We start from the raw sequence: 13996 nt of genomic DNA on the forward strand, positions 1-13996 counted from the left end.
GTTTTAATCTTTAAATATAAACACTTAAGCTTTTAATATATTTAACGGTATATTTTAACAGAAAAATATTATTTTATTGCGACTTTTACAATTTTAAAAACAACTACTTATTTTACTTTGTTTCTCTTAACTAAATTATTTTACTCTAAAGAATATATTAATATATAATATTTTCTTGATAACAATTTTAAATTGAAAAAGCTCACCACTCAGAAAAGAATTATCTCTTTACAAGAATATTATAAAACTTCATCGAGAAAAAAGTTGGTTTGACGTCCTTATTCAGTCAATAATAGTGCCTGTAAATGTGACTCATAAGCCTTCTGGTTGAGTAAACAAACTGAATTTGAGTAAATGAACTAAATTTGTGTTTTAATTTAATATTCTTTGTTGAAATGTTATATTCACTAAATTTCAGAAAATGTTATTTGAATAAACTTAATTCCTATGTCGAACTTATAATAAGTTTGCTGATATATAAATTTACGAAATACTTAAAACAAGTAACATTTACTAGAATACAGTATATATTTTTCTGTGTGTAGAATATATATGCATATATTTCATGTTGAAAGTTTAAGTATTCGTATTTAAACACCAAAACAATAAGAATATCCTAAATTAGGCACGTGTTCAGGCATTGGCACTTTTACCTCGATATCTCACAAAAACATCCATTTCAACGTAGGGGATGAAAGCTACTGTGAGGAAAGCTAAAGATTTTCATTATAAGTAAAAGTTACTCATGTTTCTACCTTTTTAAGACTGCGTAGTTCATCGACAGGCTAACACTAGCGTGATCAAGTTGTCTAACGAAGAGACGCATTTAATCATCACTTTCTTCTACTTTTCAGGTGGCGTTCACGTGTCGGCGTCTCGAGGCTCGCCGCCAGGTAGCTCCTCAGTGGGTGGCGGTCAGGGCGGAATGGGTTCAAGCTTGAACTGCGGTCAAGGTTCGCCAGGTACAACTTCCGGCAACGGCGGCGGCGGCGGAGGCGGTGGCGGCGGCGGTGTCTCCTGCGTCGGTGCCGACGTGAGCGCGAACGAGGCGTCGGACTGGAGAGGCGCCCACAGCATCGCGGCGCTCAGACGCCGCGCCTCGGACGCTTCGCAACAATACAGTCCACAGCCGCCGCCGCCACCCCCAGGACCACCCCAATATGCCCACGACATGGAGTATAGTTCCGTTTACTGAGGCGTCGGTCCAAATGTCCTAACGTTCAGTTCCACGGAAGAGAAAAAAAGAGAAACTGCCGGCCGGTGGGAGCTTATGGTAATCTCATGGAACGAGTACTCCTCTCTCTCTCTTTCTCTCTATCTATCTATTTCTTTCATTTTCTGTCTCTCTCTTTATCTATCTCTCTCTCTCTCTATATATATATATATATATATATCTCCTTTCTCTTCTCTGTCTATTTCTGTTCCGTGAAAGCATCGTGAGAAGATCGGTCACTGTGCTCTCATGACTGATTCTGCGGAAAAACGAGGATACAGCAAAAGCGTAATTGAGCAACCTGCATAGAAAATTTCTTGGGATCTAACTGAGGTTCAATCCAATCTGATTTCCCGAAATAATTATAGGTATTGGTTAAAATTCTAATGTTTAAAATATGCGATTCTATAGAGGAAGCAAAGTTTTCCCAATATCTTTTCCGGTCTTCATTTAATGCTAGAATCAAATAAAACAAGCTGACTTTCTAAATAATTTAATTATTCAGTAAAATGCTCAATGTTTTAAACATATTTTATTTTTTGATATTTTATTCTATCGTATACAATAGTTGATATAAAAGTTCCCTGTTTTATAAAAGTATACTGACATTATTGATTGAAAAAAAAAAAAAACATGAGTTCCCATAGTATTTCTGATTCGATTTTAGACAGAGAACACATATTTGGGACAATAGGATTCCCTAATTGGTATTATAATAGTATCATAGTGATATTGTAACTAATTTTGGGATAAATTTGGGCATTCTGATCAGTATCTAAGCTGCATCTATGATGATTTTGAGAAATTTCTATGCGGGAAGCTGATCTAGCTGGTCTATCGTGAGTATAATCGTAAAGATAGTGCAACAGAGATCGATGGAATATCGTAATGATCATTTCGAATGATTCGACTAGCGGAGGTCCAAATTCGCTCAGCGGAATAAGAATCTAACACGAAGCCGGCGAAGCGCGGTAAATAATGACGGAATTAGAATGGTTAGATAATTCCGGGTGGACGTATGTATATGTATATGTGTGCGTGTGGGCGTACATGTAAGTGTGCGTGTGTGTACGAGTGTCTCAACTGGCAGAGATTCACAGCTAGTCGGCAAGAATACATAATAGCTTAACGATTGCGGGAACTCAACGTGACGCCTGAATTTCTATATTCTTGAAGTAATGCGAGCTCGTCGTAATGTAGAATTCCGCCAGAAGAAACAGAGGTGCAAGAGTAACGCGAAGAACCTACAAAAGGAGTACTCTTCTATAAGTTAGTTGCGCAGTTGAAGTCAGGGTAGAGGATCGAAATTGCTGGCAGCATCGACAGCGACAATTCGCGTACAATACAGATTCTCGTCATAGAGCCTTCCCGGGGACTGTCGTCGTAATACATTAGATAGGCCTTTATTCCGAACTCTCTTTTATCGATAAAAAAGAATTTGGAATAATGACTGTAGTCTACAGCAGGGTTGTATCGTAAGTTTCAACATCACGTCTACGCGAATTGTTTACGTATTGCCTACGTGATGTATACACAGTCTTTTCTCATGTAGACAATGTAAACTACGTAGGATATTTTGTAAATTATATTAAAATATACAAGATTACAGAACAATTTTACAGACAAGATTACAGCATTATAAAATAGTTGCAGCATCTATGTTTATATATATATGTATATTGGAAATACTCAGACTCATAATAACTGCAGTGGATTTACGGTGTCAAAGAACGCACTTGATATTGTAATGAAACTTATCGTATGGAGAAAAGATCTGTTGTCAAGTAACGTTATTGAAATTGTCGTGATAAAGATAAATTTTTGGATATATTTGAGCGAAACTCGTTTTCGTTTAATAGAATAATTTTTTAATCGTGGCAGTTCTATCGGAGAGAAGGAAACTATTTTTGTTTAATTTTTTATGAACCATCTGAATGGAGAAATACCAAGGATGCCGATGATATATATATATATATATATATATATATAAACATATCTAATGACATTTTTGCTACCAAAGTTACCAGTCATGTCACATAATAAAATGAAAATTTCATGCAATTTGTTATCTTTTTTAAACATTGCATTTATATATATGTATATATATATATATATATATATATATATATATATATGGCATTAATTATATATAAATGCAATGTTTAAAAAAGATAACAATTGCATGAAATTTTTATTTTATTATGTGACATAACTGGTAATTCTGGTAGCAAAAATGTTACCAAAGAATTTTATGGACCATCATTTGTTTGGGATACAACGTTCATAAGTTCATAAGTTTACATAAAATATAAATTTTTTTAAATTAATTCGTGAACAAGCCATACATTTTTTAAACAACATCCATAGATTATTCATTGTCTACATAGATGAAATCTCACACAGAATAATGGTTAGTCAGTTTACTTTCCTCCTGTTAAATAATGATTATCTTCAACAAAGAATATTTTTTTTATAACAATCTTAAAATATATTTATCAGAAATTCTAGGAGAACTCATTACCTTATACTCAAAAGAAAAATTTAATTCTCATTATAACAATATTATAATACTTTATAATACTATAAGTATTATAACAATATCATATTATAATACTTTACCGAGTAAGACATTCGAACTTTCTTCTAAACTCTCTTTTATCAATAAAAATGTCTCCAAACGTGACATATAAGCCTTTTAATTAATTTATAAGCACATTTAGAAATACTTTTAATCAATAGAAGAAAAATCAAAGTGAGGAAAAATGTAGTGAGCAAATAGAACTTTTATTTTAATTTAACAATCTTGATTGAAAAAGTCACACTCATATACAGGGTGTCCGGTAACTGGTCGAGCAACCGCTATATACGGGTTAAAATAATCATAAACGAGTCAAAATAATCATAAAAGTTACATACCATTTTGAAATGTTCTCAATATTTATTCCGTAATTAATTAAAATGTATAAACGAATGAGCTCACGAGAAACGGTAGGACAGGCTCTGTGTGTAAAAGAAATGGCTTACCTCTTAGCAACGATGAGTAAACAGCTGATTTCGAGGCGGAGTAACAAGCGACACGTATACGTTACTCCGCCTCGAAATCAGCTGTTTACTCATCGTTGCTAAGAGGTAAGCCATTTCTTTTACACACAGAGCCTGTCCTACCGTTTCTCGTGAGCTCATTCGTTTATACATTTTAATTAATTACATTTTAATTAATTACATTTTAATTAATACATTTTAATTACGGAATAAATACTGAGAAAATTTCAAAATGGTATGTAACTTTTATGATTATTTTGACTCGTTTATGATTATTTTGACCCGTACACGGTGGTTGCTCAATCAGTTACCGGACACCCTGTATAGCTTACGTTGTCTACATGTAGACGTAAAATATCATAATTTAGGCGTAAACATTCAACCCTGATCTACAGTTTCTCAACGATTTAATATTAGACTAATTATTGACTCGATATTGTAAATGGAATGGAGGACAGTAGTTGGAATTGTCGTACACGAACGATGGAATTGTCGTAACGTTTAAAATCAAAATTTCTTAATTGATAACGTAACGAGTAAAAATTCACCTGACACGTAATAATCTAGTCAAATACCTCTCGAATCTGGAATCTCGAATCTGAAACAATCAGGAATGTTAGTTAATATTTCATACAGTAAACTAAATCGTCAGCGTGAAACTTTCAATTGGTGCATCATCGGCATCCTTGGCATTTCTCCATTCAGATAGTTCATGGAAAGTTAAACGGTTTCCTCCTCTTCGATAGAACCGCCACGACTAACGAAAAATTATTCTATGAAATGGAAACGAGTTTCGCTCAAATATATCCAAAAATTGATCTTCATCGCGACAACTTCAATAACGCTATTTGACAACCGCGATGACGGATCTTTTCTCCATACGACAGATTTCAATATAATATCAAGCGCGTTCTTTGACACTGTAAATCCATTGCAGTTATTATGAGTCTGAGTATTTCCAATGAGTTTGAATGTCAATGACTAAATTATGACTTTCTCAGCGATATTGGAGATATACGTTCACCGGTGAGAGATTGAATACGCTGTCTTAGTAATCGCGCTGCTGAGGTGTCGATGACGGGAAGAGGAAAATAGTCCGCGATCTATGCAGATTTGTGATTCTCGTGAAGCGAAGAGTATCATGATACGTCCTGAAAAGAGGAAAGATTGCTGTAAACAAATGTGACCAGCTTTACGAACGGACTTTCCTTGGGATGGCGCTGTGCGCTGATAAAAACAGAAGAAAAAAATGTCGGCGTGGCTACTTCATATATGCATATATTGATATGATCACCGAGTGCCCGTCGAACGATTTGATCAACTCCACGTGCTCGCGCGTGTCGACTTATTTTTCTTCGAATGACTAACGTATCTCGATATTCGTACCGAGCGGCGCGATTCGTCATGGCCATAGCTATTTAGAATAGACTGCGCATTGCTGTAGGAATGAAGTTAGAATTAGTAAGAGAGGGCAATATAGAGAATAAGATGATTCCCTTGTCTAAATATTTAGTTGGCGAGAAGAACAAAGGAGAAGAAGGAGAAAAATTATTCTATGAAATGGAAACTAGTTTCGCTCAAATATATCCAAAAATTGATTTTCATCGCGACAACTTCAATAATGCTGTTTGACAACCGCGATAACGGATCTTAACAAAGGAGATCATCGTATGATCTCTTTCCTTCATTAGATAGAGAAAAGGGATCTTTGAATTTATTCTTATTTGTTTGACTTTGATTTGTTTGGTCCAACGATGCAATTACAATCTTATGTCAATTTTATTTTATAAAATATTATTTTATCAAATATTATTTTATTTTATTAGATTAAACCATTATTTGTTAAAAAAACACTATTACACTATTACAATATTATTATAAAAAATATTTTGTATTTGTATTAAAATTCATCCGTGTAGAAACTTTTAGGTCAAAATTTTAACATATTTGTGTATTATTGAGAAATATGTTGTATAAATTGAGAAATATGTTAAATTTAACAGATTTTTTACAGTGTAAAGAAAATTTTTAATAAAATAATATATTATTTGATTATATTTAAAGTTTTGTTTCGTTGGAATAAATTATGTTATTTCATTGTAAAGTAAACTATTGTTTCAAATGTTTAGTCTTTCAATCTAATCTATTATTTGTATTAACTAATATAATATGTGGTTAAAAATCGACGAACAATTATGTTGTCATTGACTTTCTGATGTATATTCTGTCAATATTTATTACATATCGACTATTGTTGCATTGTGTCCAACGATTATCAGGAAATATGGCATGCAGAAACTTTTTTCAACACTATAAAGATGTGTATCCGATGAAGTAATAAAAAGAGACCGTCAACAATATGAAAAAAGAAGAAATGCCCAATTTTTTAAGATTGCTTAAATGAAATTATTGAATTTTTTAGTAAAGTGAGGAAATTAAAATAATTTTCTTCTTTGAGCCAAACAATAAATAATAATAAATCATTTGAACTGAAATATAAAGTAATACGAAAACGATCGTACTTATTGATTGAAACATTAGTTTCTTTGGGCCATTTTAATGATTAAATACATGTTTTGATACAATAAAATTTAGTAACACGTTCGCTACCAGCGTCAGTTACAAAATTTTCAAGTTTACTTAACATATTGGTATCGAAGTCATATGTGTATGATAACGACATTTTTCTTTCTATATCCGTAAACCAACTGGTTATAAATAAACTCTGTTTCACACAATTACATAAAAACCCGTAAACAAAGGCAGTTTGTGGAGAGAATCCCCCAAATGAGCTATAATAGCGAACGTGTTAAATCCAAAGAAATCTTTTTCTTTCAGTACGTCTCATTCTCCTTTCAGTTTCTTCTACATCGCCTTCTCCTAGAGAACACTGTATAACAGAAATGCATTTAACTTATAACAACACATTTCTGTCTTTCGGTCTTATCATCAGCCGTCCCGTAAGAGTGCGCAGTCTATTCTGCAAGTCTATGGTCGCGACTAAAACACAGTCATTAAACTCCGCTCGTTCCGCCCTTGTTAGAGGCGTCTCGGGTGTCTACGCTGGCGCTAAAGAAACGTCGATGAGATTAAGGCCTCGCTAATTGTAAATTATTTAACCGCATTCCGAGGAGTGACTATGTGACAAACTGATTAGGGCGTGGATTTCCGCCACGTGATCTTCATTTACACTTGTTTCCTCTCAAGCGAGCGCCCCGAGCCGTGCCGAGATCAAAGCGGAAGTCGTGGCGAGGTGCAACCCAGATGTATACGACAAGTTATCTTAGTATTATACATATAGTATATATATATATAAATATATACATACGGCATTGTAAATATAGTAAAAATATTGACGTGATAGGGTATTATTATTATGGATTATCATTGCAATCACCGTTACTCGAGTCGCGTAAGCGCGACGGAGCCGTCGGTTGCTTTTCGTTCACAGGCTACTCGGCTTGCAATTCGCATCGCAAATGGCGTTTAACGAGGCTGCACGCGCAGGTAGTTGTTTGCTTCGGAAACGATATTTTTTTATGGACTACTTCGACGTTCGTCGTTATAATTTCGATCGAAATAACGGCGTCCTGAGTTTGCGCGAGTACACAACTTCCGAGGGCCTTCACGAATCACGGCGGCAGAATCCTTGTATCGCGTGTGTTCGTCAACGTTATAAAACTACCAGAGACTTTCGCCGTTTCGGAGGTACAGCTATTTTACCTCGTGTATGTGTGTGTGTGTGTGTATGTGTGTGTGTGTGCGTGTGCGCGCGTGTGTGTACGACGAGAGATTAGAATTACTTCCTAAGCTGCTAGGGCAAACGCTGATCTTCCTTGCAATATGCACCGTCAATTAGAAGGAACTCCTACAAAAAAATACGTCGGACCTGCGACTTCAAACAAGTTGTGCACAACTGAAAATTGTCGTTCCTATTCTGTCCTAATATTAGACACGATCGCGAACCCGCTGCGCAACGATTCTGCCGCCGAACGGACGACTGTAGGCCTGTTCTTTGTAGTTGCACTGCTGAACTAATGCAATAAGTTAGAGTGAGGAAACGTATATTTGCTTCACTTCAATATATTGCACCAATTCAGCAGTGCAGCTACAAAGAACAGACCTTATATGTTGATGCGCGCAACGAAAAAGAAAGGAAACCTAGTCTTTCTCGTCTCGATTTTGCGTTGTAACAACACCGAGCGTGGTCACGCGGGATCTCGTTCGAGTAAAGGTACGCGCTGAGAGAAAAGAATGTTTGACCGAGATTATAGTTTTCCTTCGTCTCAACTGTATCTTTTGTAATGAAATGAGTAGTAACACGTGTGTGCAAGGTTATTATCTACTAACATTATAGTAGAATTCAATTAGAAGGAAATAACATGGTTTTCCCTTGACCATGATTTATAGTAATTATCTCGCTCTATGCGCGATTATATATAGTTGCAAATACCAAACATTCTTTTCTCAGCGCGGCACACCTATTAACTTATTGTACGATAATTTCTCCGTCGCAGTCCACGTCGAGGAAGTCCCGGCTTCTCTCGACGAGTGTTAGTTAAATAGGGCGGCGTCGTTCGTCGCGTAACGAGGTGCACTTTGATTTTCACGGAGATGAGTGTTTCTTCTCGTGTCTGAGTGAGATGAGAGAATGCGCGCGACTTAACGTAAATTCGTGTGTCGCAATCCCGGAGGACTCTTTATGGTACGCTATAAGTATACACACATTGTTCCGTTGTTGTCATCGAAGCGTAAGGTTTTGTAAATAAAGCATACATCTAATAATAATAATAATAATAACAACAATAATAATTACAATAATAATGATAGTAATAATGGTAATTATTACAGCTATAATAATAACGACAACGATAACAATAATACTAATATTAATATTAATATTAATAATAATAATAATAATAATGAGGAAAAAAAGTATAATGAATATGATGACATCAGCATTATGATCGAACGCGAGTATACATGGACATTGTGATATATTTTGGGCCGGCCGTCCATTTTTTTCGACGGCTACGTCGGCCCGCACACGAGATATACCGAGCGGTACCGGTGGTAGATTTGCGAGCGCGACCGCGAAGAGTCGACTATTCTAGTTACGAATTTACGGTAGACCTAGGTGAACCTAACGATATAAATATGGAATAACAGATAGGCAATTGTCAGTGTATTACTACGGATGTATACGATTTTTAATGTACAAAAATGACGCGGTGGCGCGCCTCGCGGTGGCGTCCGCCCCTCACAATTTCGTCCTGTCGTCCTGGGACGGAAGAGCAAGACCTTACGATGTTCATCGGAGTGTTTGTGGTTCCTTATTTTCGAATGCTTCGTGCAATACCTCGTCGTTGAGCCTGCGTTCATTTAGCGCGCGAAGAGAGAGGGCTAATGTACTCGTACTGGTAAGAGAGAGAGCTTCGTCCCGTCGCTGCGTGCGGGCAAATCGGCGGGTCGCGCCGGCGAATCAGGAGGAGGTCCTCGCGTCAGGATACAATCGTGTCGATTAGTCGAAAAATAATTTTTTTGCTTGAGAACATTCTGATGTTCAACTGATCGATCGATGGTCCTCGCCTGGACGCCTCCGGAGGACGAGGCGGAAATATGAGTTCGGATGGAGATTTGCCGAAAATTTTTGAAAACGAGACGGCTGATGTGATGTCCGTGTGACTTCCGAAAGGACGTATAATGAGATCGAAAATCAAATGTTACGGTCGTAAACCCGATTAGAAACTCATCTCATGGTTCTGATACACAGAGAGAACGATTTGGTTGAATCAAATAAACATTTCTTTAGAATAATCCAAACGAATTTTTTTATTGATTGAACAAAATTTTTTTTGACGCAAGAAAAATATGTATTTGTGGCTAGTTCCAAAGAAATATTTTTGTTGTGTCAACCAAATAATTTGTTTGTACTATTCCAAAGAAACGTTGATTCAACAAATCGTTCTCTCTGTGTAGGATTGATGCCAATTAGTTATCTGGTTTGTATAATTGCTGGTATTATTGAGCCCCAATAAGTACAACGCAGCGTAATAATCATGACTTAATCTCCTTTATCTACTTTCCGTAAAAGAACTGATAAAAATCCATAAAAAATTTTAAATATACTTTTAAATCTGCAGAATAGAATTGTATAAAGAAATGATCGCAAATATTCACTTGGATACTTTATTTTATTGCAAATATAAAGAGAAACGTAATGAAAACATGAGTTTTCATATACATTTCATACTACATAAAAATTTATAACTTTTCTGATAATGAATTTACGAAATTAGCATTCTAGGATTATCTTGTGTCAATACTTTAATCTTTACGAAAAAAATATTACTTATTTCAATTCGTCAAAAATAATTATTTGGATATATAAAAAGATACCTTCTTTTCAGTTAAGAGACGAATAAAATCATTAAGTTTCAAGTTTTTCCGGTATTAATCTATTATAATACAGATTTTATCAAAATTACTACAAAATTACAAAAATTTAGTTATATCTGAATCTTTTCTTCGTTTGATATTAAAGCTTGATATTTGACATATCACATATAACCAGAAATAAATAAGCTACTTACACAAAACTTTTTTATATATTATATATAATATAAAGGATTGCAAAAATGTAATGAAAAATTATCTTCATTCTACATCTTTATTTTATACTTTGACATCTTAAATTGGCACGTTAAAAAACAACCTCATAATAATTTTGTTTTTTGTTTTATGACAAGTAATTAAAATGATTCAACTATGTTTAAATCATATATTCTTATCAATTATAACTTTTTTAATGTGTGAACCGAGAATCTTCATTCCACTAGTCACGGGTAATACAAAATTAAAAATCACGGGATCAAAAATAACCCCGTGTACCAGTATGAAAATTAATAATAATAATTATTAATAATCAGAACCTTGTACACAGACCAGATAATCAACTGGGATGCCTAATCGGGACGATAGGATAAAATTCTAGTCAGGAAACGTGTAACCAAGTATTTAAAATTTTTGTTGTTATTCAAAAACGTGATGAATATCTCGTATTCCCTCCGATCTCTTTCCCCGCTCACGACGCGCCGATTTACCTCCACGCAGCCAACTCGTCTCGTTTCGCCCTGTTCTCAGATCGGATTCGGACGTTACTGAGAGTTCCGATCGGTGTCCTTGATGATCGTGATACCTCCCGTTTAGAACGAGAAACACAATCCCTGTATTTATTTAATTTATCGTACGTGTGTAGATAGATTTTCCAGCGAGAGCGAGGAGGTCGGCGTCCCCCTTCCTTTCCTCTCTTGATTTGCGGCGGGTGCGGGCGTCGCTCTTTACAGGTGATTTGTAAGATACACGGGCTCTGCTGATTGTACGTTTAACCATTTCTCACGTCAGAGTTAACTCGGTCAAATCGTACAGTCACGCAGGGGTCACCCGATTCTTTAGATTCGCGTGAATCGGGAGAGAATCGACTGACTTTATCGCATCCTTATCACAAATCATTATCGTCGATGATCTTAATTAGCGATAAAATAGGCAGAATTTTAATTTTCATCGTTGTATAGTTGTGTATAGGGGTCAACTAAGTGTGTAAAATAAATCATTACCAAAATACCGGCCGATTTTTCTCTCGTCCCCCGTGCATCTCTCCGGGACCCTATTCTGAACACGTATCGAACGCTACAATATGATTTTTTGATGCTCATGTATAAATAATTCAGATAGACACACTGACGTATACATGCCAATTTGCCAAGAGCTTTGTTAGATTTAAAAAAGTTGCGTTTATTTATTATGAGTGTCTCACGTGGCATTCATATTTATCACATAGAATAAAGAAATAGAAATACAAAAGAAATACGAAAAAAATAGTAAAATTTTGTTCAAAACAATGCGCGATGTATGAAAATCTGAGTGTAAACTTTCAGCAAATTTGTTGCTGCAAATTAATACAACGGCAAAATTATGTTATTGTGAATTTCACGATTAATTCAATGCAGTACATTTGCTTCATAAATGTAATTGAAAGAATTAGATTGTAAAGTTTCCATCATCGATTATGTCTTATGTCGTGATAATAGTCATCACTATGTGAGAGGTAAGAAAAGAAATCTGAATACCCAGATAGATAGATGTATGTAAATTTGACAGGAACTTTATTAGTTTATTTGTAAAACTCGCGTTTCTTATAAGTGTTTTATAATATATTTTTATTTATCACATAGAGTAATAAAATAGAAATACAAAAAGAATGGTCAAAAGAATATTGTGCATGATGTAATATAAAAGTCTGAGTAACTTTTAATAAATTTGTCCACGCATTAATGTAACAAGAAATCTACATCATTGTGTAATATAAATTTAATGATTAATTCAATACACAGTTCTCTTTTAAAGTAAATCAGTGAATTGTCACTGATATCAGTTATGAGTATAGCACTGAGTACTTTCAGTGCAATCAGTATATATTCACTGTTTTCAATGACGTTTGACTGATTCATTTTAAGAAAGTATATTTGCCTAATAAACAAAATTAAAAGTAGTAAAATTTCCTATCGATTGTCTCACATCGTAAAAATTATAAAAGTTTACGTGACGTGTATAAGAAAAATGGAATTAAAAGAGTATACTTAATGTTCGCTGTGCGTCCAGAATAGTCTCTGAGCACCTCTCCGTTTGGACTAAAGTGTTTCGAAGTAAGTCTTGGTACTTCCTAATAATCGTGCGTATATGTATAGTAGGGCAGTATAAACACTCAATGTTAATTTGAAAATATACATTTTCATATTTATGTAGATATACATGGATTATATATATGTAAATATACGTCCCCTTATATTGTACAGAGAAAATGTATTGTTGCACTGTGTGTTACAAAGGGAAAAAGCTATTAGAAATTAAAGTTATATCTACGATATATCGATCTAAATTAGCGCTCGTTACGAAGCGGAAGAATTGGATTGAGCGTGTGTACTTTATTCATTGGCTAGAATATGCTACGATGGAAATAACATTGAAGATAACGATTGTGTTAAATGTCGACGGAGTATACGAGTACTCCATCGATTGGGACAAATGAATTCGAGTCTTTGCGGAACAAAGTATGATATATGCAGTCTTTCACGGATAAATTCAACAGTTCGAATATCAGCGATACACATCGCATATACGCATTGGAGATATACATATTAAATAGATTTAAGTGGAAAATAGATCTTTTGGGTAAGATCCTACGTTCGACTAATCGTGTCCCTCCAAATTTCGTGTTAATGTCCGTTCCGTAGTGATATGTTGACGCAACGTATTACGTGTGAGTCATGTAAGGTAAAAATACCAATGCCTGGACACGTACTTGGGGCATTTAAAGATCAAAACAATAAGAATATTTGAACTTTTAACATAAAAAGATATACAGAGTGTTCCATATCATCTTGCGATATTCGCAGTAAATCTTGAGATATTAATTAAAGAAGATTAGTGAATGATCATGCGCGATAGTAGATGAACTGTAGTACACTGAGAGAAAAATTATCTTAAAATCAACAAATATTTCCTTGATGGGTGCCATTAACATATTTACTTAAATCTACATTCTTTTTACTTAAATCAAATATTGTTTACTTGATTTAAATAAACAATATTTGATTTAAGTAAAGAGAATGTAGATTTAAGTAAATATGTTAATGGCACCCACCAAGGAAATATTTGTTGATTTTAAGATAATTTTTCTCT

At 34.7% G+C, this 13996-nt stretch overlaps 1 protein-coding gene across 1 annotated transcript in view; it reads left to right on the plus strand.

The window, feature by feature from the left end:
* Positions 1–3208, plus strand: part of LOC116849507 (calpain small subunit 1-like) — a 5002-nt gene extending 1794 nt beyond the window's left edge. Inside the window, exon 2 of the mRNA XM_032826707.1 lies at positions 855–3208. Coding sequence (XP_032682598.1) covers positions 855–1195 — 341 coding nt within the window. The 3' untranslated portion in view covers positions 1196–3208. The remainder of the gene's footprint in view (positions 1–854) is intronic.
* The last annotated feature ends 10788 nt before the right edge of the window (positions 3209–13996 follow it).

Source organism: Odontomachus brunneus, unplaced genomic scaffold (genome assembly GCF_010583005.1).
Source record: "Odontomachus brunneus isolate Ranch 3 - 2012 unplaced genomic scaffold, Obru_v1 Obru_scaffold_117, whole genome shotgun sequence".
In the NCBI taxonomy this organism is placed as follows: Eukaryota; Metazoa; Arthropoda; class Insecta; order Hymenoptera; family Formicidae; genus Odontomachus; species Odontomachus brunneus.